The sequence below is a fragment of the Crotalus tigris genome, unplaced genomic scaffold (assembly GCF_016545835.1).
Source record: "Crotalus tigris isolate CLP2741 ecotype Arizona unplaced genomic scaffold, ASM1654583v1 scf7180000017694.5664430, whole genome shotgun sequence".
Taxonomy (NCBI): Eukaryota; Metazoa; Chordata; class Lepidosauria; order Squamata; family Viperidae; genus Crotalus; species Crotalus tigris.
The window spans coordinates 3,146,738-3,171,792 of NW_024096572.1; the positions used below are offsets into that span (position 1 = coordinate 3,146,738).

General features: G+C 37.7%; 1 protein-coding gene across 4 annotated transcripts in view; it reads left to right on the forward strand.

The window, feature by feature from the left end:
* The window catches only part of ARHGAP15 (Rho GTPase activating protein 15), a 448,034-nt gene that overhangs the window by 225,361 nt on the left and 197,618 nt on the right, over positions 1–25,055 (forward strand). For 3 of the 4 annotated variants that reach the window (XM_039338235.1, XM_039338234.1, XM_039338232.1), the window contains exons 7-8: positions 5,517–5,615; positions 7,693–7,816. In XM_039338235.1, the coding sequence (XP_039194169.1) occupies positions 5,517–5,615; positions 7,693–7,816 (223 nt within the window). The remainder of the gene's footprint in view (positions 1–5,516; positions 5,616–7,692; positions 7,817–25,055) is intronic. The other variant, XM_039338233.1, reaches the window with a different exon arrangement.

Sequence of the window (25,055 nt, forward strand, 5' to 3'; positions counted from 1 at the left end):
TTTTCAAAAAATACCAAATCCCTGTCTGTTTTTTAATTTCATTGAAATGTAATTGAAACCAAATTAATTAAGGAATAAGAAGTCTTGAAACCAACTTAATTGACTATGCATATTGAAACTATTTTAATCAGAACCCATTTTTGTTCTCCAAATTTTGTTGGAATTATTTTTGCATGAATTCATTTTTCAGCTATAATTTGGGGAAAAGCAGACTTTCTTTTCTAATCCATTTTAAGAAGAAAATTTGAGAGCTATTTTATGAAAAGCAACTTGTGGTTGCCTTTACTAGTTAAGGTACGTATTATTATTACACAAATTCTCAGGGTACATATCTGCCAATTCAGCATCCAAAGAAATATATTCTTTTAAAAACTGATTGCTTTTAAAAGCATATTTCACTCCTTAAAAACTAATTTTAAAATAAGAATAATAAAAGCTACCATATTCAGAATGCACAAATTGTAATGATTACTAGATGACCACAGTACAATTAAAATAATTTTTGCCATTATCTAATAGTCAGCTGGATTTTTGTGATCCAGCAAGTAGGAGAAAATGTGACAATGTAATATGTAAATAATAAATACATCCTGTAAACAAATAAATAAGTTTTTTCCTTGAATTAAGCTTCATAAGTTCTTAGTTTGATAGGGAAGAAATAAATATTAGGAAAATGATTCTCTGCAGCATCTGGAGAGAAAAATATAACAACATTTTTTTCCAATAAGATTTTTATCATAGATTCTGGGACAGAATAATAGTTATACTGTCTCATATCTCTCCACCAAATATTTCTAAAAAGATGTGCTTCTAATGTATAATACTGGACTACCTATTGTTTTTATATCCTACTTAGTGAATTTTTCCACGGGCATGTTTAGTATGGAAAAAAACAATATGGAGTAAGTAGATATATTTCTATGGTCAATAAATGAATTAAAATCTATCCTGTGATGAACTTTTCTTTTGACATCCTTTTTCTGAAATGAAACAGAGAAGAAAGGAAGGAAGATCAGAACTAGTACCTAGACACATAACGTTGCAACCATAGAAACTACAATTTGTTTCTTCTCCCCTGCTCTATGCTTCACTTAATTTTATTAGGATTAGTTTAATTTCTTTATTTAAAAAATGCAAGGAAAGCTAGAGTGCTATTGATCAAAATGCTAGTTTCAAACATTGGAATCTTATGGATATTTTTAAAAAATGAGATGAGAACTGTTTAAAAGTGTGTCCAGCTGCCTAGAAAAATGACAGAGATAAACTGAAGGGATAAAGGTAAAACATATTTTTAATCTCCACTGAAGAAGCAAAAGGGGGAAAGATCAAGAAAGTCCATTGAAAAATATCACTGATTAGTTTCAAAATGTTAGATGCAAGAGTGCATGTTTTTCTCCCATGCCTCTATCCTTTCCCCTTTTAGGGGAATATTTAAAATAAAGGGAGAGAGAATATAATAAACCACTGAGAAAACCACTCATCTAAACTGAGACAGTGTTATGAATCAAGTTAGCCATATATATCAACTATTTTAAATTGTGAATAGATGATGCAGCTTCATGTAACTGATTCACAAATAGGAAAGCTATCCGTGCTGTTCTCACCAAGACTTCAAGAGCTTTTCAGAAAGCAGGGGGAAGAATACAGGATCGGCTACATTTTATTTATTTGGACCTCCAATTGGCATAGCGTATCACTCAAAATCCCCCGTTTGAATGAGTGCCGAAAATGAAATGAGAAAACTGTGTATCGTCCTTTATCCCTTATAAGAAGTCTGCTGCTGAAATCTCTTAATTCATTATCCCTTTATGTTAGAACGTATGCTTGGAAATGATGGAATGCAGAAACATTGAGGTATTTTTAAAGTTATTAAATCAAAAAGAGTGCAAACAAAATAAAAAAAGTAGCTGCTTTTCCTGAACACATTTGCAAATTTCCATTCATATATCTCTAAGTTTTCTTATTGATGTTTGATAAGAAAGATGTTCAAAGTCGTGTTAATATGATTACTTAGGGCTATGACTGTAGATTGTTCAGACAAAATCTGGCATATTTTCCCCCTGAACGTTTTTCGAAGGTCTTAAAACAATATTGTTAGTAACGTAAATATGATTTAAACTATTATTTCAGCAATTTTTTTTCTTCGGTGCATCTAAATAGAAAATATATAGAAGTGTCTATAAAACTTTAACTCAATCAAATTCAAATTTTGGGTAGTGGTTGTCTCTGAATGTCAGAGATGGAGAAAAAGAAAGTCAGTTACTGAGAATAATTAAGAAGTGGATGCATTTAAACTGTAGAGAGCAGTAGCAGTCTTCTTGAAACCGTCTAGTAACTCTGAAGATTATGAGAAAAGGACTTGTTTGAGATACAGACAGTATTTTAAATGAATTAACTTTTCCCTGTTCTGTGATGTACTTTTGCTGATATAGCCATACATCACCAATTATTACAATGATTACAAACAACACATTAAAACAAACACTTTCAAAATGAATGTTGCTTTGCTTGTTAGCACTGAAGTAGCTTTTTTACATATCATAAGAATGCATATTTTTATGCAGTCCTGAAATACTTGTATTTTAATAAAGCTTGTATTTAGTGTTACATCCCTCTTAAGCCTTCAAAATAAATTCACTAATTATGTCTTGTTTTTACTTTCAAAACTCCCAAATTTATATTAATAATTTAAGTGATATTTGCGCTGGAAGATGTAAACTAGACTGGACTAACCATTGCATTTAGTCTAATCCATGACTTTCTCTCTCTGCATGATTATACTGACAGTGTTACATTAAATATTTGAAAGTCACCCAAAATGGAAATGTGTGAGAGATATGGCCCACCTTTGCATTTTTGCTGAACCCAGAAAACTTGTGGAAATGGTCATCTCTCCTTAAAGAATCACAGTCTTTTATCCTACAGAATCACAGTCCCAAACAAGAATGAAATACTTATATCTGTATCCCTCAAGTTCATTAAATATTATGGCATTTTAAAATTGTGTGACTAACACCCACTTTCCTCTATTTTAAAATACACAATGGTTGTGAACACCTGTCTTAGTCAACAGCTGCTTTTAAGATTTGTGTAGAGTTATTTTGGAAGTTGGCATATTTGAGCAGAATGAGACAATATTTTCTACCTAGGAATACTAGGTATGTGTATATCTATGTTAATTATCAAAAATTACCTGAAAAGCCACAAATCCACAGGAATACATTAAGAGACTAAGTTATGATCTATGTTAATTATCAAAAATTACCTGAAAAGCCACAAGTCCACAGGAACACATTAAGAGACTAAGTTATGATCTATGTTAATTATCAAAAATTACCTGAAAAGCCACATTAAGAGACTAAGTTATGGAAGAAACATATTAGGGAGGAATCAAAAGTTATGCCATCAAATAGTTCATTTTTATTTGATGTGGAAGCATATTAAGATTGATACATGGTTGTGATATTCATGTGATATTAATACATCTTTTACTTATAATACCACTTGAGGGGGAAAATGTACCAACTGAAAGATCAAATGAAGGAACATATGTATTTACACCATAAGACAGTTTCGTTGAATTTATATTTTGTTAACTTTTCCTATGTATTTGAATAAACAAGTTGTCATTCAAATAACATTGCATACAGCAAATGATATCAACTCAAGTAGATAGAAAATAGAATTGATATTGTTAATATTTATTCTAATTATATGTTAGCAACAAAACTCAATGTATGTTTCACAAATCTATATTCCTAATATATATTTTAGATCTGTGTGTTGTTATAAATGAAATAAATGGAACATATTTCTTATAAAAGAAATAGAGATGCTCTGTCAGTTTGTCAAGCAGAAATAAATATGAGCAAAATATTTGTCTGAGGGTTTTACACATCTTGTATTGTCACCCACATGCTGAGGCAACCATGTTCTGACATCAGTCCCAAAATTTCATAAGCTTTAAGGAACAATGAGATTCTTTGTTTTATCTGCTACAAAATATTAACCTGGATACTTCCCTCTATATAAAAAAAGACTATCTCATAATAATGTGTGAATAAACCTGGTTAGATTAATTCTGTCAATTCAATCCAAATCTTTTTTGTTTCTTTAAAGTTGCTAACTGTTCCCCTCAATGAGTTTTGCCTCCCAAATTTGCTGTATGCAATGTTCATTGGCACTGCATTCTGGTCGTTTTTATGTTCTGCTAGTATTTGAATATTCTTCTGTGATGACAAGTATTCGAATATTTGCTTTTGTTACTATTTAAGTCTGTCCACTATTTTCTGCTCTTGAGATTTTCTTTATGTAAAAGTTGGACTTGAGATTATTTCTGGTTAAGGGCATAATCCAATTTTGCACAAATATTTAGTGTAACAGAACTTTTCTGTCTACTGTGTCACTCTGGCCTGCAAACTCTGTTGTAGATGATCTCTTGAGAGTTCATAAATAGAAGGCCAGTCAAAATTCCCCATCTTCTTCTAACTAAAATACTTTTAGCAATGGGAAAAGTTGATGGGATATTACCAGTATTTTAAACACATGTCCCCTAAGTGATGAATAGGAATATGACTTATGCTTGGTGTAAGTCCTATGCCTACTTATATTTTAGTACTAAATATTGTAAGTGTTTTATTAATATGTACTTAATAATAGTATAGTTGGAAGGGACCTTGGAGGTCATCTAGTCCAACCCCCTGCTCAGGCAGGAAACCTATACCATTTCAGACAAATGGCTGTCCAGTCTCTTCTTAAAAACTTCCAGTGTTGGAGCATTCACCGCTTCTGGAGGCAGGTTGTTCCACTGATTAAATTGCTCTGTCAGGAGGTTTCTCCTCAGTTCTAGGTTGCTTCTCTCCTTGATTAGTTTCCATCCGTTGCTTCTTGTCCTACCTTCAGGCGCTTTGGAGAATAGCTTGACTCCCTCTTCTTTATGGCAGCCCCCATTGTGGCAGCCCTCCCTCTTCTTTGTGGCAGCCCCCATTATTCATCATATGATACTTCACTACAGTGAAGGAATTAGGGAAACAAATATAAGCATTTGGTACAAGAAATTCAAACTATCATCCACATTCACTTTAAGCATCATTTTAAATTTCTAGGGCAAGCCTAAGATAGAGTATTCAATTTTTCCTAGCAATGTTGTTTTAGATGAAAATCAGTGCCACACCAATCTCAAAGGCAGCTTGTTCTAAAATGTTATTTGAGCAAATAGTATCAAACAGACCAGCTGCCCAGATCAGTATGGACTGACATAATCTGCCAATCATGCAAGCTGTCCTGGAGCAAACACTTTAAAAAAAAGGAATTTGCCTTATATTGATTTTTTATTTATGCATACATTTGCTGAATTTTAAATAAAGAAATGTCACAGTAGCTTAATAGTTTGAAATAACAAAATCAGCTTTCTGCTGATTTTAATTTTTACTTACAGAAGAGTTTTTAAGATGAATTACACTGAAATAAAATGATATAGCAACCAGTTTGCTGGTATGTCATTTTCTCATTGTTAGGTCACAACAGTTTCAGGAAATGAGGTCCTTCTTCAATCAGATATTGACTTCATCATATTGGACTGGTTCCGTGCTATCAAAAACGCGATTGACAGATTGGTATGCATTTGTTTTAGATTTTGCTTTTATTAATTGTGCAGTAATTTAAGGTGTTCATATGATTTTGCAGCAAGTAAAGTTAAAAATGCATCTTCCTCATTCCCTCTGAATCAAGAAAAGTACCTATATCTGCTATTTAAAAGTGTTTCTGGAGTAAATTATAATTTGGATAGGTTTTGAAAAAAAGATGTATCTTTTCTGAAATTATGATGATTAAATATGTTGTAAGGCAAACATTTAATAACAAATGTCATTTAACATTTTCATTTTATGTCATTTATACTATATAGTCTTTAAGAGGACTATTAGTATAGTTGAATTCTTTGTCTATTATTTTCCTGTTAATTCGACTGAATAATACCAGTAAATATCTGTCTGACTGCTGTCCTTCCTTCCTTCCTTCCTTCCTTCCTTCCTTCCTTCCTTCCTTCCTTCTTTCCTTCCTTCTTTCTCTGACAGATCTCTCTTTTTTTAACAATTGCTTCCCCTACCCAATTTCAGATTGCATTTTTTCTTAGATGGTTTTCACCATCCCTATTATAAATTTCATATTTCATCCTTCCTAATTATGCTAAAACCATTTGAGAGGATCTGTATCATTTTTGGCTTGTGAGAAGAGACACCCTTCTTGCATATTTAATTAGATCTTGCCCAGACTGGCTTGTGGCATTTCAATGTGTAATATAGGCACTTCTTTTAAAATAATAGTAAGCAATTGAATAAGATATAAATGGTAAAGCTCTCTAATATGAAGATGCTATAGCATGCTATACGATGATAATTTTTCAAGACTTTAAGTGATGTCTTCTGGAAGCTGGCAGAACAATCTGACATTTAACAAGTTCAGTTGCTTGAATATTTTGCTGACACAACACACTAAATTTGTCATTCTATATATCTTTACCTGGAAATGAGACTCTGTGAACTAAGTGTCTGATAGTCTACCAGCGTATGCTGCCGATATGTCCACTAAAATTATCTCTAAGAAGGGGATATAATATATTTGCTCGTGTTTAATGAATATATGAAACTTTCCTATAACAATAAAAGAAGCATATTGCACATAACAGTATCGCTCTGTTCCTCTAATACTGACCAGAACAACATAAATGTGAAAAAGATACTTCATAAATACATGGATCCAAAATTAAAAATGAAAATTTTCATCTTATATTTTTATTTGTTGTGATGAAATAACAGAGACTATCTAAAGACTGCAAATATGAATCTTCTTACTTTCAATTAATTCTACAGTACATATGAATACATAGGCATCCAAAGCTAACCAGGATTATGACAAAATAATGAAATGTGATTTATGACATCATAATGCATGTCCTTCCTTTTCATTCTTACACTGCAGTGTCTAAAAGGAAGAACTTCAATCACAATACACATTTCATTTCTTATTCTTCCTTGCCACCACATTCCACCACCTAACGGACACAGAAACAATTGCAGTATAGTAATCTAAAAACACATTTAATTAATTAATTAAATTCATTTATAGCTTTCTCTTAAACCTAGTGTTAGAAGTACACTAGTATTTCATATGTTTATACACACATAAACATAAATGATGTAATTGTAAGTCCAAGAATAAATTCAGATATCAGTTAACATAAATAAAATATGAAAATAATGTCTTACCTAGTTAAAAGTATAAACAAAAAATCAGTTGAAGTTAAGGTACTTTCCAATGAATTCAGAGGATGGAATCAGAGAAAGTTGATTAAGCATGCAGTCAACATGTTCATGGAAATGGGTTTTTCAAGTACATAACATTACTGGATTGTGTTCCATTTAAGTCTCCTAAAATTTTTAACTTCATCTGTGTTTTCAAACCAATATATTTTCATGTCTGATTTTTATTTATAGAAATAAAAACTGATTTTAAGTTACATGTTTTTGTGAAATACTTTGTACAGTGACTTCTGTAAATGAATTTTTTTTACCGTGTACAAAAAAAGGGTTGTTTTGCTTTGTTTGCTTTTATTTTGTTTTCTAAATTTCTCTTACTTTCATCAATTTACACAAAATGTTTCTAAGGATATTTTCTATCATTTTATCTTTCTAGCCAAAAGAGAAGAGTTACACATCAAAGAAAAACGAGCTCAAAATTCAGAGATCTTCTAGCTCTGAATTACTGGGTGTTCATGCCGACAGTAAGGAACCAAAAACAGAAAATAGAAAGTCTTTAAGTAAGTAAAATTATTTTGGGTGATGAAAAGTTATAGAGAACATTCTGTCAGTAAGATACAGTGTTCTGTCTTGACTTTTAGACCCTCCAATGTGGTTTTTTTTTTTCAAAATTCTTTAGTTGTGACGGCTCTTGAAGAAGGGAAATGGGACCAAAAATTTATGGAGGGTGGAGTGATTAAAAATTCATGGCTTGCGTTCAGTGTGTGTTGGGTGCCAATTATGTTGGGTGCAGCATTAATGCATCATTAGGGAGCATGCATCAATTTGTGAATTCCTGATGCATCAGCACCGAATCCAAAATAAACATGGCACCAATCTTGTTTAGTCTAACAGTGATAACATTGTTATACATACAAAATTAGCAATATTTTGGAGGACTATATTTCATCTCCCAGGTTCAGATGCAATATGTTATTAAATAGCAGGGAAACACTCTTGCCTTTGTAGCTAGTTCCTGGGTTTCCTGGAGAGATGTAGTTGTCAGTTGTGGAAAACAGGATGCTGGATTAGCTTGGATGCAAGGCATGATCCAGCAAAGCTTTTGTTATATTCTTAAAGATCTAGCGCTTTACATATAAATGAATTTATGACAGAAACAGTTTGAACTATTTCAAAATATTGCTGATTATTTACAAGATAATGATCTCTGTATCATTATGTAAAAAAATTTCCAGCTGATTTATTTCACAAACATTGAATGCCACCTTAAGCATAGATTCTGGAGAGTTCACAAGAAGCAGCAGAAAGCAAAGAATAAAAACATAAGTACCATAAAACCAACAAAAAGCCATAAAAATAAAGGTAAACTCAATATAAATTTAAGCAACTACTGAGCAGTAATGTTGCCACATCCTACCCAATTCAGTAAAGCTGATGAAAAAGATACTTTAGCACTGATGACATTTACCTAGTTTGGCTAATGAAACATCTGCAAGAAAACAAATCAAGCTCAGAGAGCACCAAGGATCCCTCATTTCAACCCTGAGCTACAAATATTCTTCTTTATTGAAGATGCTCTTCATTTCCTTCTGAAAGAGTATCAAGTAGGGGAGGAAGGAGCATTCCACTGGGTCGAGACAAACTCATAAAAATCCAGTTCTTTGACTCCATTCCCTTGAGAACCCCAACCATATTCACTTGGGTAGAATTCATAAGCTCAGCAGACTCCGGTTAGAGAAAATAATGAGGATTTGGTCTATAAAGGGGTTTGTAGGAAGTGCCAGCACTTTGAATTCCACTTTGTACCAAATATATAGGTTCCATAGGAACTTTACTGGTGAGCAGACCATGAGAATGTAAGAATTTTATCTGAACTAAGAAAAAGGGAAATGACCAATGCATTGATTCAATTCTGCCTGGATTAAAAGGTCCACCTCCAGGGCTACATACCTCAGAACTCCACCAGATATTCTGCATATATATTCTGTCCTAGAGAACTTACTGAGATGCAAAAAAGCCAGCATTCCTCACACTTTTTAAAGAGAAGTCAAGTATATGAGCTCCTATGCTGAGTCCTATCAAGCAGACAGAGGGAAGGAAATGGGAGAAGAGAAACTGCAATGAATCACTGGATCCTCATAGCTCAGGATCACCTTGACTCTAGCAGCAACTCTGATGCATTTTGTTCAGCATTTTGTTCCTAGCCAGGTGCCATTGTAAGAGGGCAGGTGAACATAAAGATGAAGAAGATAACATCTGCTTTCCTTAGCCACTTAGTGTCAGCTTTCAGATGCATACTATTTCTGGAAGATGGTTAACTCAGTCAGCTACCTATACTGCAATTAGTTAAGAAGCTAAACGGGCAAATTCGATAGCTGATGCAGGCTGTATCAAATGCCCCAACATTTTAAGGGTAAATAATATTGAATGTATTTATTGTTCTAGCAATCAACATTTTATTTAACGTGTTCACATTAGGATGGGAATCTGACTCCTTTTCAGCCTTGCTAAAGATTCGTTTGTCTCTCCTTTGTTCAACCCTACTTAAAAGTGGCTCATGGAGAACAGCTCCAATCCATGGGCCCCTACCTCTTTGCCATTTTTTCTGGCAGGAAGCCATTAAACTGTCTCACCATTTGTTGTTGTCTTTTATGCTTCTTGGCATCATAATTCTAACATCTCTTCAGTAATGATTTAGAAGACAGATCAAGTTCCCACCAATGAGATAAAGTTAACAGACAACCCAGCACTTGAACCACAAAAAAAGTTGTGAGGAGCCCCTGCCGTGCTGAAACTTTCTTTTTAAAAGGAAGAACAATCCACTGTGAACTTGCACGGATTTCAGCTTTGTGTGTATGTTTATACAGCGTAGCTTGAATTGCCTTAAAAATATGTATTTCAAATTTTCTTTTGGCCCCTTGAGAGGGAGTAATTATGTGGAATTAGAAAAATGTTAGCATTTGCTTACTTATTAGTAGTCAAAGCACAAATTGTGTTGTCAGTTTTTTGCCTTTGGCTTTCCATGCCCTTAATGTTCACACCAGTATCATTGCCAGAATTATCAGCAGCCAGAGCCAAAATTGCTTTAAAAAAGGCCTGAGAAGTGGTAATGACACATTGTTAGCAGTTAACAGGTGGTCGTTCCATTGTCCAGTTTGACTGCAAAGCTCAGAGACGATCCATCCAGGATTTGTGAGAGGGCATTTTAAAAGAGTTTTAAAAAGTGGAATAGTTGTGTTTCTTGGCTAGTCTTTGGAAACCAAGGACTGAAGAACAAGATCTTACTTAAAGTAAAATGAATGAGAAATCAGCCTCTGATTTAAGATTTGAAATGGCATTTGTATGTTTAATGTTCTCCTGATATTAAATGCTGGGGTTCTGCCTTATCAGACTCCTTAGGTATTCAGCCTTCACTTTTCTACAACTCGAAAGTGTTTAGACTTAAAAGAACACTCAGGTGTTATTACCTGGAATGTGCATTTGCATCTCATGTTTCTTATATTGTAGAAAGTTATCAGTGTGAATTATGCATGCATGTAAAATTTGCTGGATTACCGTAACTGTTTAAAGAATCCTTATTAAGACTATATCACATATTCTATGCAAGAGCATATTCCTAGAGAACCAGTTTGGTATAGTGATTAAAGGATCAAGCTAGAAACTGGGAGACTGTGAGTTATAGTCCACCTTAGATGAAAAGCCAGCTGGGTGACTTTGGGCCAGTCAGTTTCTCTCAACCCTAGGAAGCAGGCAAGGGCAAATCACTTCTCTAAACTTTGTCAAGAAAACTCCAGTGACTTCTTCAGGTGATCAAAGGAGTCATTACTAACTCAAAGACACAAACAAAATGTTTTTGACTATGTTGTTTATAATTGAAAAATGGTTGGATGTTAGAATGGAGAAATAATTGCAAATAAAGGAACTGGATACTTGACCATATCACTCTGTTCTGTTTTCTAAGGTTTTGACTTGCTCCAGTATTTTGCTAAATCTTTTCATCCACAGGTAGGAGAGGTTCAAGCAGGGATCAAGTTAATAAGATGAATGGTTGAAGCATTTTCCTATCCACAACTATTATTCCACTCACAAAGACTGCTCTAAAAAGACTACAAAAATGATAGAAAAAAATAAATAAGATTCATGTATTAACATGCATCTTATCCTAAATAACTTAATGTGGTTTTTTTAAGAAAAGCTAAATATGTTTCTTAACTATATGGGTAACCACACACTTTATTATTAATTGAAACCTATCCAGCTATAAATAGATTTCCAACCCCTAAAGCTGACAAACAAATTTTATATCATTTAAGCATGCATATTTGTATATATGTGTTATCTTTTGCACGTGTATATTTGCACAAGGCTATTCCTTGACTCAAGAACACTTAAACATTTATCATACAATGACTGCAAGTGAAGGTCAGTTCAGAAAATGCTTATGATTTTCTTAACATTTCCATCATTCTGATTTTCTTTTCAGTTTTTTTTTATGCTACATTATTTCTTTACAGGTAAATGCAATTTACTACTATTTAGGGATATTCAGTGGCCATTCAGTGGCCGTTATACCTTCAACAAGATATATTGTGGTTCCTATTCAGAAGCATAATAAATTAATTATTTATCAGACATTACTCCTTTCTACAGAACCTAATTAGACAGAGATCCTGGAGCACAGTCAGAGCTAAGCAAGAAAGAATTTGGATTTCAGAGTTGACCATTAATTTACCACCTTCATGCAATAATTTTACTTAGAACTAATAGTCTTTGGATGGGACTCTGAAAAATCCATTTCTTCAGCTGTTCCCTTTCTGCAACTGCTGCAGCTAAAGCCAGAAAGCATTAAGTTGTAGGTACTTTTTGCTTAGGGAAAACTATTTTGCATATTGTAATATTTTCATAGGAATTATGGTATCCTCAGATCTTAAATCATTTGGCTATATCCAGCCTTAGGTCATTCTGGGTAGAAAGAGTGTAAGAAAGCTTTTATTCAAAATACATTTGACATAACAAAAAGGTGTTCTGGTTCTCTGATTTGTTCCAATATCCTTTGTTTGGGTTCGAATTTTGGATTGTTTCTCAATCCTGTCTGGATTAACCCAAATTTAGAACTAGGTGGATTGAGCTTAGATGCTGTCTGATGTCTGGAATGATTCAGAGCTTTTTTTGTTATATCTCTAACCTCCCTCATCTTCTCCTTCCTAAACTTCAGTGACAATGAATGAAGTTTCTACAGTCCATTCCTTGTGAATCCGTGTAAATCAGGTTTCAGATGCATGCCCTGTGTGTATTTTACAAAAACTAGTAATATCAGGAACTATAGGAGCTATATTTCTTAAAAGATCTGAGTGCTACTGAGAATGTATGCAGTCCCTAGGACTTGAAACATGAGGTTTCTACAATAATAGAAGTGCAACTGAAATCCACCCAATTTAAAGTTGGATTTATTTCAAACATCCACTGGATGGTTTCCAAATTCTTTTGATTTTATTGGGATCAGTTTTGAACTGCAATAGGGGATTCTCCCATCATTTCTTTCCAAAATAACCCTCACTTGCTTTAGTAGAAGCTTTTTATATTTTGGGTTGGAGCTATAAAGTGATACAAATCTGCTTTACACTGAGTCAGATGCCTAATGCAATTATGTTGACTGTGGCTGACTGCAACTCACCATAGTTTCAAGAAGGTGTTATTCCAGATCTACCTGGATTGCTGCAGAAGAAAAATGGTCAATTTGCCCCAGAAACATGGGTTTCGGTAACACTTCTCTGCACTGGGTGGATATACAATGGTCAGACATGTTTTGCTTGGATCCTTTTTTCTTCCTACCATTGTTATGATAAAAGAACTACTATAAATTTTCTGGATCAAGACCAAGCTATGAATAACCATCTCTATTCCCTTCAGTGCATGCATGTTTATCCCCATCCACCCATCCAATGAAAGCAAAGGGTGCTTCCTAGGAAGAAGAGTGCTCTTTAGCTATTGATTTATTTATAAGTAATCTGAAAGACAAAATGCTTGATAATGAAATGCAGTCCAAAAGCAGTATATTTCCAGCCTGTTTCTACCATTTGAATCTGGGCTTTTATTTCTTCTTTAAATTATTTCAAGTGCTTCATGGACATTTCTGGAAGCCTATTTTTTACCTCAAAAGGAACAGAAATATGTTTGAAGAAACAAGCTTGTTTCCTAGGATAGTGGCACAGGTGTCTGTATCATATTTTGTGTTGTGTCCTGGGCCTGATGAGGAAACTCAGCAGGCCCAAAATTGTTGCAAATGGTCCCAGACATTCTAAAAGCTGCCTGGGACCAGACAGAGTGGCGCCAGCCTTGTGCGCATGCGCAAGGCGTGAAGAAAAAAGAACTCTTATTGGTTCACGCTGTCCGGGGTTCAAGCCCTATAAAAAGGCCTGCGTGCCTTTTGCTTTTTGCTTGGAGTTGGAGTAGGAGAATAAAGCATTGTTAGTTGTCATCATGAGTCTTCATCATCTGCCCATGAACGGAGGACACAACACTGGCGACGAAGGTGGGATCCTTTGTAAACTGAATAAAAAGATTTAAGGACTTACCTGGGAAGTCCTGAAGAGGGGAAGTTGGCATCTGAATCAGCATCCCAGCCTGCCAGTGTAGTGTTGCTGGAGGGTGAGTTCAGCTAAAAGACCCTTTCCCCAAACAGCAGTTTGCAGAGGAAACGAGTGGTGAAGATCGTAAACTTTACAATGTCGAAGATTGGCCGCTTGACTGATTTCGATGTCTCCCACCCAGAGAGATGGAATTCCTACGTAGCACGGGTGGAGAATTACTTCAGAGTAAATCAGATTAGAGAAGACGGCCTGAAGGCAGCAACTCTTTTGTGTGCCTGTGGACAAGAAGTTTTGACATCGCAGAAAATCTGGTGGCCCCTGTACCTCTGGAGTAAGTAGCATATGCTGACTTGAAGAAAATGTTGAAGGAACACTTCCAGCCGAAGTTATTTGTCATTGCTTGGAGGCACACGTTCGAGCAGAGAGACCAGAGGCCGGGTGAATCTGCTGTGGCCTTAAGGCAACCGGCCAGGCCTTGTGAGTTCAAGGATCTGGAAGAGAGGCTGCAAGATCGCTTTGTCTGCGGCTTAAGGAGCAGAGACTTACAACAAAAGATTTTTGCAAAAGAAGATGTCTCCTTCCAAGATGCGGTGCGAGAGGTGGCAGCTGAGGAAGCAGCAGGAGGAGCTGTGAAGGCCTTGCGCCTCACCAGGAATCCTCCAGAAACAGCTACCGTCCATCAAGAGGATGCTCGAGAAGGATCAGAAGTGGATCCTGAAGAGAAGGTCGACAGACTTCACCAGCCAGCTGAGAGGAGGCAGAATTGACGTCCGGCCAAGGCCCCAGCATCTCTTCAATGCTTCAGGTCCGGAGGACCCCACAAGCGAGCTGACTGCAGGTTTCGCTCCACCATCTGCAGGGTGTGTGGCAGGCAGGGCCACATTGCATCCATCTGTTTGGGTTGCCAGAAAGTTCAACCTCGGGAAGAATTGCTTCAGAAAGGTACAGGGTCCCTAGCCAAAACAGGGTGGGTTTCTGCGCATCGCGCAGGAGCATTCTAAGAACAGGAACACACAAGCCCCTTAAGAAGAAACTTTCCCTTAACATAAGGTTGCAAGGGGTTCCCTTATTAATGGAGTTGGACACAGGGTCCACTCTTTCCATTATTTCAAATAATACCTTTAAAAGGATTTGCAGCAGTAGTGGGCGTCGAGTTAAACTCAGGCCATCAAATTTAATACTCACTGACTTTCAAAAAATTCTACAGTGTGTGTTAAGGGGGAGGCCACCCTTAGGGTACAGTATAAGGATTTTGAAGGTTCCCTAGATGTGGTTGTTGGAGGTGATCGTATGAGTCTTATTGGACTTGATTGGTTCGAGGCTCTGGGAATCCAGGTAACTGGGCTGCACAGTTTGCAAACGCTGGGGCTTGCAGAGGTTTGCAAGGAGTTTGTAGATGTGTTTAGTTCAGAGCTAGGATCCTACAAGGGGGCCCCCATTTCGCTACGTTTAGACCCAACCATCACACCCATCAGGGTTAAGCCTAGGAGGGTACCTTTTGCCCTCAAAGGTAAGATAGATGGTGAACTGGAAAAATTGCTTCAGCAGGGCATTTTAGAACCTGTGGGTTCTAGTCCATGGGAAACTCCCATAGTAACGCCTCTAAAGACTAATGGAGAAATACGTATATGTGCAGACTATAAGTGTACACTGAATAAGGCATTGCAACAGCACGCTTATCCAGTCCCTGTTGTAAGCCACATCCTGGCCTCCCTCAAGGGGGGGCACATTTTTGTGAAACTTGTCCTGGCACAGGCCTATCAACTGCTACCTGTTGATGAGGCAGCTGCAGAGGCCCAGACTATTGTAAGTCACAGGGGGGCCTTCAAGGTCAAGAGACTGCAATTTGGGGTCAATGTAGCCCCTGACATATTCCAAAGTATCATGGAGAACACAATTCCATGTATTCCTGGGGTCTGTCCCTACTTTGATGATGTCCTCATTGCTGGGGAGTCATCTCAAAATTTAGCAGAAAGATTAAGGGCCGTCTTGCTTCATTTTAGAAAAGCAGATTGCCTTTAACTCAGGTAGAAGCAGACCCTGCTCCTGCCATAAATATTCTTTCCATTCAAGAGTTGCCTGAATCTCCCCTCAATGCTAGGGATGTGGCTGCTGAAACTGCCACTGACCACACGCTTACACACGTGCTGACATGGGTGTTGTCAGGATGGCCTGACTCGTGTCCAGATGCAACATTTCAAAGTTTTTGGCAAAGGAGACATGCACTGTCTACCTTTAATGGGTGCCTTTTATGGGATAGCAGGGTAGTTATCCCAGCCTCACTGAGGTCTAGAATCTTGATCTCTCTGCATGAGGGACATCCTGGGATAGTCAGGATGAAAGCACTTGCGTGCAGCCATCTTTGGTGGTGTGGGCTCGATAAAGCCATAGAGGCCCAGGTGCATGGGTGCCAAGTGTGCCAACAGTCTCGGCCTGAAATGCCGCAAGCCCCATTTCATAGGTGGGAGGAAACTCAAACCCCATGGTCTAAGGTGCATATAGATTATGCTGGGCCCTTTCAGGGGCAATTCTTCCTGGTTGTTGTTGATAGCCATTCTAAGTGGCTAGAGGATGTTCCTGTTTCCTCCACTACTACTGCCAGGACCATCCAGGTGCTGAGAGGAATTTTTGCATCACACGGTCTTCCAGATGTTCTGGTTTCAGATAATGGCCCTCAATTTACCTCTTCTGAGTTGCAGGCTTTTCTTCAGGCCAACCTGATCTGGCATGCACCATCGGCTCCCTTCCACCCATCTCCAATGGAATGGCAGAGAGAATGGTGCGCACCACCAAAGATGCCCTCAAGAAACTGATTTATGGTAACTGGCAGCACAGGTTAGCTGACTTTCTTCTTGCACACCGCACCACACCTTGCACGACCACAGGAAAGAGCCCAGCTGAACTCTGCTGGGGTCGCAGACTCATTACTAAATTGGACAGGTTGCACCCAGACCGGGTGACTTCACAGGTGTCACATCCGTGGGCACCAAGGAGACTGCAGTTGGGTGATCTGGTCTGGGCTATGAACTACACTCCTGGTCATCTGTGGGTTCCTGCTGTCATCTGTAAGATCTCTGGACCTCTATCATATGAAGTGACCTTGGGAGATGGCCGCGTCCTGCAGTGCCACATCGACCAACTGTGTTGCTGGTTGTCCCCTGTGGATTCCGCCCCTGCCTCTGCTCTCAGGGGGGGGGAGAGGGCCCAGGAATTAAGTAGCACTTCAGGTCAACCTCCTGAGACACAATCTCACACTTCAGGTCAACCTTACAAGACACAATCTCACTGTTCCTGGGACGTACTGCAGGTTGCTAGGGATTTCCCACGGACAGTGCAAGGACATCCTTAGAGTTCAGCTATTGCACCGAACAAGGAGTCATGTGTATCTGCTCCAAACAGGAATTCACCTGAGGTGGAGTTTGCCATTGAGGCAGCTCCTGATTCTGGCACCTTGGCCACTGGGGACTGGGAGTATTGGGCCACACCTGCAACCCAGGTCATGTCCAAGACTGGTCACAGGCTTGAGGGACTAAGTTCCTTGGAGCCATCCAGAGTAGTTGGGGAATCCTCAGCCAATTCAGAGGGTTGGGGAATTTCAGCTGCTCTCACGGAGCCTGGGGAGAGCTCTGGCAATTCTGCCGGCACGCCTCACTGGGGTCACCTGCAAAACTTGTGCATAAAAGTCTTGGTCTAGCGAGCCCAACAGATGGGCTGGTAGGCCAAGTGCCATTAAGAACAACTCCTGGTCTGCCTAGCCGGGCAGGTGAGCTGACAGGCCAGGCACCCTCCCTAACCTTGCATAGGTCACAACGGGCTAAGCCCCCTCCTAAGCATCTAGGCGAATATGTGAGGTTCTTGTCAGTACAAGGGACTTTACAAGTCTAGGTTGAGGAGATGGGACCTTTGCGGGGTAGAAGATAGACACGCAAATTCCACATTAGAGAGTGGGTTGGTTGGCTAACTCTGTTAGTAGAAGAAGGGTGTCTGCATGTAAGCAGACTATTATTTTCTTTTGATTTATTTTATCATGATTGTAAAGAAATTGGAATTGTGTGTGTTCTATCCAGGGGGGAGGGGTGTTATGTCCTGAGGAAACTCAGCAGGCCCAGAATTGTTGCAAATGGTCCCGGGCATTCTAAAAGCTGTCCGGGACTAGACAGAGTGGCGCCAGCCTTGTGCGCATGTGCAAGGCGCAAAGAAAGAAGAACTCTTATTGGTTCACGCTGTCTGGGGTTCAAGCCCTATAAAAAGGCCTGCGTGCCTTTGCTTTTTGCTTGGAGTTGGAGTAGGAGAATAAAGCATTGTTATTTGTCATCATGAGTCTTCATCATTTGCACACGAACGGAGGATACAACATTTTGCATTACACCAGAACAGCATAGCGCACAAGGTAGGATTTCTTCCTATTCTCTTGTTCCATTCCCAATGTGTCCTGCTAATATGCTCCAGGAAGTCTCTCAATTTCCCAGAGCAGATGTGGGGGAGACAGTGCATGGATAGCAACAGTGAGGAGATTACATTATTTCCATCAAGCGTTTCCATCCTGCTAATAAATGTCCAGAATTGAATACAAGTAGATCTCAACTTACAACTGGTCACATGATGACAATTCAAAGTTACAATGGACTCTCCAAAAGCTATTTATGATGTGGTTTTGAAGTTCAGACATCCTCCCCCTTGCAGTCACATAATGACATTTTGGGTGCTCACAATCATCCCACATTTATAGTCATTTGCAGCACCCTGAGTTCTCATGTCTATGCTTCACAATAGTTCTGCTGGAAACTGGTATTTACTTTTGGTTTTCAGCAAAAACTGGTCCATAGCTAACAATGACCGTGGGTTTCACTTAACGACTGTGGTATCCAATTCATGACTACCTCATTTCCTTTATGATCACCTTGAAAAAGTTCATAAAATTGGGTCATGTGGTGGCCCACTTTACAACCCTCATGACTTATGACTGTAATTGTCAGACTCAATTACGGTCATAACTCAAAGACTACCTTTATAGCTCACTACTTTTTTTTACTTTGGCTTCGGGGGCTTTTGACCTTTATTTTTTCATATCATGTATACTTAGAACAAATTCATATATTGCTGATAAAAGAGGAGTCCCTGTGGATTTTATTCCACTAATTATAGCAGATTCTGTGGGGGGGGGTGTTCATCTCTATTTCAAGGACATTGAGTCAGCAATGTCTGAAGACATTTCTATGGTCATTTGGCCAGCATGACATCACGGAGCACTATTATCTTCCCACCAAAGTGGTACCTATTTATCTACTTGCATTTCCATGCTTTCAAACTGTTAGGTTGGAAGGAGCTGGGGCAAGGACAGGAGCTCACCCCATCATGTGGTGCTCAGGTCATAAAACTGGGCTGCCAGCTATCCAGCCAACAGACCCAGTGTCTTTATCACTGAGCCAGCATGCCACCCCTTCTTCAAGGATGGAGCTAATATATTAAGTGAAAGAAATATCAGATATAATTTGTTCCCATATGTCTCTTGCCTTACAGATGAAAAGACTAGGACAGCTAGCAGCTACAGTATAATCATCAAAAGAAAAGCAATCCTTGCTTGTAGGCTTATAGCCTAAAAGACACAAGAGAAAGAAATATAGAGAAATTAGAAAAAAAGCATTGTAATGAAAGCTGAAACAGAAAGTGATTAAGTCTCTCAGAACTATCTTGAAACCAATCCATGGTCATCTCCTTGTCCTATTCATCCCACATATCTTTAGTTTATATTGTGTGCATTTTCCTAGTTATGTTCTACCCTCACTCTCACACATTTACTCTTTATGAAGAAAAGTAACTGTCAACCATCCAATCAGCAAATTCAACATTGAGAAAACTCTATGGCTTCAAGGTGCCATAAAAGATAAAACTTTATTGAATACACATCTCGGTACTGAAGAAGCAAAATCAGCTCTAAGTTTCCCACGCAAAAATCTGGTTAATTAACAATAGTTCTCAATAACCCCCATCCACCAAGTGTTCACATTTCCCAATTAAATTTCTTTGGTTTGTTATGAGAACAGTCCACTTCTCCGTTAGACATCTGGTTTTGCGACCTTCATTCTCATGGTCTGTAGACAGCTTCTTAAAATCTTGTTTCTCTCAAGCTATTCCCGCCCCCTGTTTCTATGGCAAGTTGAGTAGTGACAGAGGTTAGCAAGCATCTTAGCAATTCAGTCTTGACAGTGTTGCAAGAAACTCAGTGTCATATTCTGGCTGAATAAGCCCAACCAAACAAAACACTAGAGACATTATGAACTCCAATGTTAACTTTATTAGGCAAGAAACAATCCGGCAAGTTAGAAGGAAAGCTAACTCTAAAGCTATGGCAGGAAACAGATAATTAAAAGAGTAAAACTTCCCCTCCCCTCTCTGACAGCTCATTGTCCAATATATCTTTTGGTAATTGTTATGAGAAGAAAGTATAGTTCACCAAAACAACAGCTCTCACGTTGATAAGGAGCACCTGTGGATTCAAAGTCTCCCTTCTTTCCCCCTCCCACGCTGTTGGCAAATTAGAAGCATGCAGAGGTCCTAAAGACAGTAGACTTCACAGCTTGACACTCTGATGGGTCAAACAGAAGCTGGTTTCTGAATAGTATCACAATTTTATGAATATTCCTTGGAGCTATGGGGAGTGCAGGGAAATCAATATCCTCTTTATCGTGAGCAGCTTAATCAATTGATGATGCATATGTTGAAGTTATATAGTTTAGTCCCACATATTTATTTATTTATTTATTAGACTTATATACCGCTTTAAGTGAAAACACTCTCTAAGCGGCGTACACCAGTAAGCAATGTATATATATATTTACATTGCCCCCAACAATCTGGGTCCTCATTTTACCTACCCCGGAAGGATAGAAGGCTGAGTCAACCTTGAGCCGGTGAGATTTGAACCGCTGACCTGTTGAACACAGTCAGCTAAAGTGGCCTGCAGTACTGCACTCTAACTGCTGCTTGACAAGAAGTGCTAGACTGCTTTCTGCAATGGTGTGGTTATTCCTTTGGGTGCCAGTGTTATGAAGTCATCACCAATCTTCGCAAAGGTCCATGTTGTGCTACATAATAAGTGTTACTTGAACAAAGTAGAATAGTACTATATCACAAGGGACATTTCTATTGATAGAATTAAGAAAATTTTGGCCGAGCAGCTCTTCGGTACATATGCTGTTTTCAAGGACATTGTATTATGATGCTATGTGTATTTCCTTAACCTGAGAAATAATCGAAATATAAAATTTCTTGCTATTTTCACTAGTTCATCTTGTGTGATTCCTGATTGATTGTTTCTCTGCCATCCATTCTTTTATACAATCATAAGTAATAATTATATGGCAATATCAATTTTTCCTTCACTTTGTAGTACTTTTTTAAAGGACATCAATTTGTTTTGAGCCAAAATGTAATTATATAGCATCCATATAAGCATTTTGTGCAAAAAGCTATATTTACTGAAATATTCAAATTTTAGTCCTACAGAACATAGATTTTTTTTAAGCGCTATTGTTAAACAACAACTTTTGTTAAAAGCAGAGCTTTTAACAGACAACTGTTATTATTGGTACAATTATATAAGAGCAATATTTTTCATAGTATTTAACAGGAGGTCTTTACTACTTTATTAATAGGACTAAATTACTACATTACAATATGGTAATGTAACAGTAACATGATTTCTGATTTTTATGTCACGAACATTAATACATAGGCTATAATATTTATTCATGCTTCATCCAGAATATACTTCATAGGTTCACATATACTCCCAGGTTTTTTTCCTCCCAGCCTTACACCAGGCAACCAGAAAACAAAAGGCCATAACTTATAAAAAGATGGAATTGTGGAAAGTTTCACAAATGCCCTCTTTCCGGGGTGGAATCAAAGTAGACTTTTTGCCTTTGAATCTGACACACTTCTAATAAACGCTCAGATTTTAGAAAATTATTATTTATTTTTGATGAAGGAAGCAAATTTGAGAATTCGAATGCAAGTAGTTGGAAACAACGGCAGTCATAGCATTTAGCCAAGTTACAATTGCCTGAAGTGGCCTCGTATTGCAAACATTATTGCCGCATTCTAATTGAAAGTAAATAGTTGTTGCTTTATGAGTATAGTGCATTGGCAATAATTTGTTCATTCAAGTTCTTTTGTTTATTGGGAGTACATAAGAGTACACGTTATTGTGAGTAAAATTTTCATGATTTCACCATTGTTGTCATTCAGATATATATTATTTTTATACAACAGTAGAGTGAAAAACATGTCTAATTTTGGATTAGATATTAGTTTGGAGTTTAAGTGGCAGTGATAAGCAATATAAGAGAGGATTAGTCAATGAATACCTTGGCCATAGGTTGCTATCATTGGTTTATTCTTCCTTATCCAGTAACAACCTCTCATCTCTGACTTTGAAACCCGAACAGTTTTAAACTGGGTTTTTGTTTCAGTTGCTTAATCCCCTTTCATATATCATGTTCAAGTGCTGGAATAATTTGCACATCATTTAAGAATATTTACTTTGAAATATTCACCTCAAGCCTTTTTTGTATATCCTTTCTCTCTAAAGATTTGTAGTATTGGTTTTGTTCTCTGAGGTATAAAAGACCTGGGCAAACTTTATTCCTGTTGTTTCAAGATTAGTGAAATAAAATGCATATTTATTCAACCGGGAGCCAAAGAGGCTTTTCATAAAGATGATCATACACAGAACCCTAGGGAATGGTATAATATACAATGCCTGCCTTAAAAACCTCTCTAGACTTGTTCAAAATGGTATTGAATGACTTAAGTTCAAAAACATAAAGCAACTACAAATACATTCTTTCTAAATTTATTTTATCTTTGTTCTGAAGGAGAGAGCTGCATATTCTTAATAAAAAAATGAACTCAATATTGGTGAAATCTGTATAGCAAACTATAGAAAGGAATATTTCAAACAGGCTTCAATTCCTCTAAAGTGAAGGATTATTAAGTACAGTAGTCCTGCCTTTGTCCAGTATTGTAAATATCTGTTATAATTGTTTAGTTACACCTGTAATCTTGTAAAAGGGTATTTAAAATGGTTTCATGTTTCTTTAAACAGTACTTTATATTTATACAACTCAGATTTATACTATTTGCTATTTGAGCCTGTAGGATAGAAAATTCCTATTGCTACCATATAGTACAGCTAAACAGCTTCTTTAAGCAATAATTTATATCCATATACTGTAATTTGCATGGTAAGTAACGTTAGAGGATTCCAAGGTTAATCATTTGCACGTTTTCTCTCTCTCAGTTAAACTTTCCTCGTACTGGAGGTTAGAATATAAACATTTAGGTCCATGTTTGTTTCCTGCATATAAAATCAGTGTGTCTAATAGTTGCAGTGTGGATAGGACCAGAGAGACTTCAGATCAAAGGCTAATTCATCCATCAAAGTGGTTGTGTAATCTTGAGCTGGTACCTTATATAAGAGAACAATGATCACCCTCTTGAGTTCCATGGAAGGAAGACTGGATCTACACATTATATACCAGCGGTTCTCAACCTGTGGGTCGTGACCCCTTGGGGGTCGAATGACCCTTTCACAGGGGTAGCCTAAGACCATCGGAAAACACATATTTCCGATGGTCTTAGGAACCGAGACACCGCTCCTCTATCCGTCTCCGCACGGCTTTGAGCTGGGCGCCATTGCAGCACCATATTCGTTTCCGTCGAGTATCTCCTAAGGGAAGCTGCACTGCTTTGTGGCCCTTTCCGCGGAGGAGGCTGAACTAAGCTCTGCCAGCACTGCCACCCTCTTGGCTCTCTCTCTCTCTCTTGCTCTCTCTCCCTCTCCCCACCTGGGTGCTTCTCTAACCAGGCTGGGCAGAGCCGGCGAAGTGGCCTTCTTGCCCTCCCTCCCTGGCCAGCGACCTTTGGAAGTGAGGCGAGGACAGGTGAGGCACGCTGAGCCCCGGGCGCAGTGGTTGAGTGGGTGTCATCGGTGTACGCTTGGAGAGCCCTTAGGTTTGGGGGTCACCACAACATGAGGAACTGTACTAAAGGGTTGCGGCATTAGGAAGGTTGAGAACCACTGTTATATACAGATGTATAAAAACAACAACAACAAAAGTATGCAATTTGATGATGACAGCTGGTAATCCATCTTAAATAGGCTTCAGATTCGGAAATCTGAAATGTGGATGGGCAAAGAGTACACAATTTGAAATATCTTGTTTCAGCTCCCTAGTGACCTCCAAACTCATTGTGAAGATTACAAAATGAAGATATGCTAGCGAAATTAGTGGCAAACCATTTTGGTCCAGTAGGTTGCCTAAGTTAGGGGCTGCCAGAGTTAGACTTGTATGGATCTTTTGGCTGCTATATCCCAATTATTTGAATTTATGCAGCCCTACCTTAGTTCTTTCCTAACATCGTAACAATGAAATATAATTGTTTCATTTAAAGTTGGCCTTTAAAACGTTGCTTTATGTTTTAAAATACTGATTGTCTCACTAATTTGAGACATGACAAATAAATCTATATACTTTTCTGATAAACCAACTTTGTTACTCAAAATAAAATCAACTATGTATTACATTCCCTTATCAGGACTAATCCCTAACTTTTACAGTGTATGAATCAAACATGCATTATAAGGTACAAAATTACTGTAAGCCATGCATCCAGTTGACCTCAGTTTTGCATTTCCTTTCTAGAAAAAAAAAGAAATATTTTTTACAACCTGTACTGAAAATATTCAATTAATAAAACTACTGATGTTAGTTTAAGAACTCCTATTTACATCTTCCACATTGCTGAACCATGACAAGCTTGTATCCAGTTGAACAAGAAACCTCTGAGATGGCATGCCTCTGTGACTTGATCCTGTGTCCCCTTGTATGCATTTTTATACAATTGTGTTTCAAAATCATCAGTGATGGCATTCTTTGCTAACATTATTATTTGCTTTACTTCTGATTAATCCTATTAATTATTTATTAGTCTTTGTTAGAATTAGTCCTAATTAGTACTTCCTAGTTACAGTTTTGTAGAGAACAAAACTGAATCTCAATTGTATTATTAGCTATTTATAACTAATCCAGAGGTTAGCTTCCTAGTGGTTTTGAAATAAAATCTCTCTCTCTCTCTCTCTCTCTCTCTCTGTGTGTGTGTGTGTGTGTGTGTGTGAGAGAGAGAGAGAGAGAGAGAGAGAGAG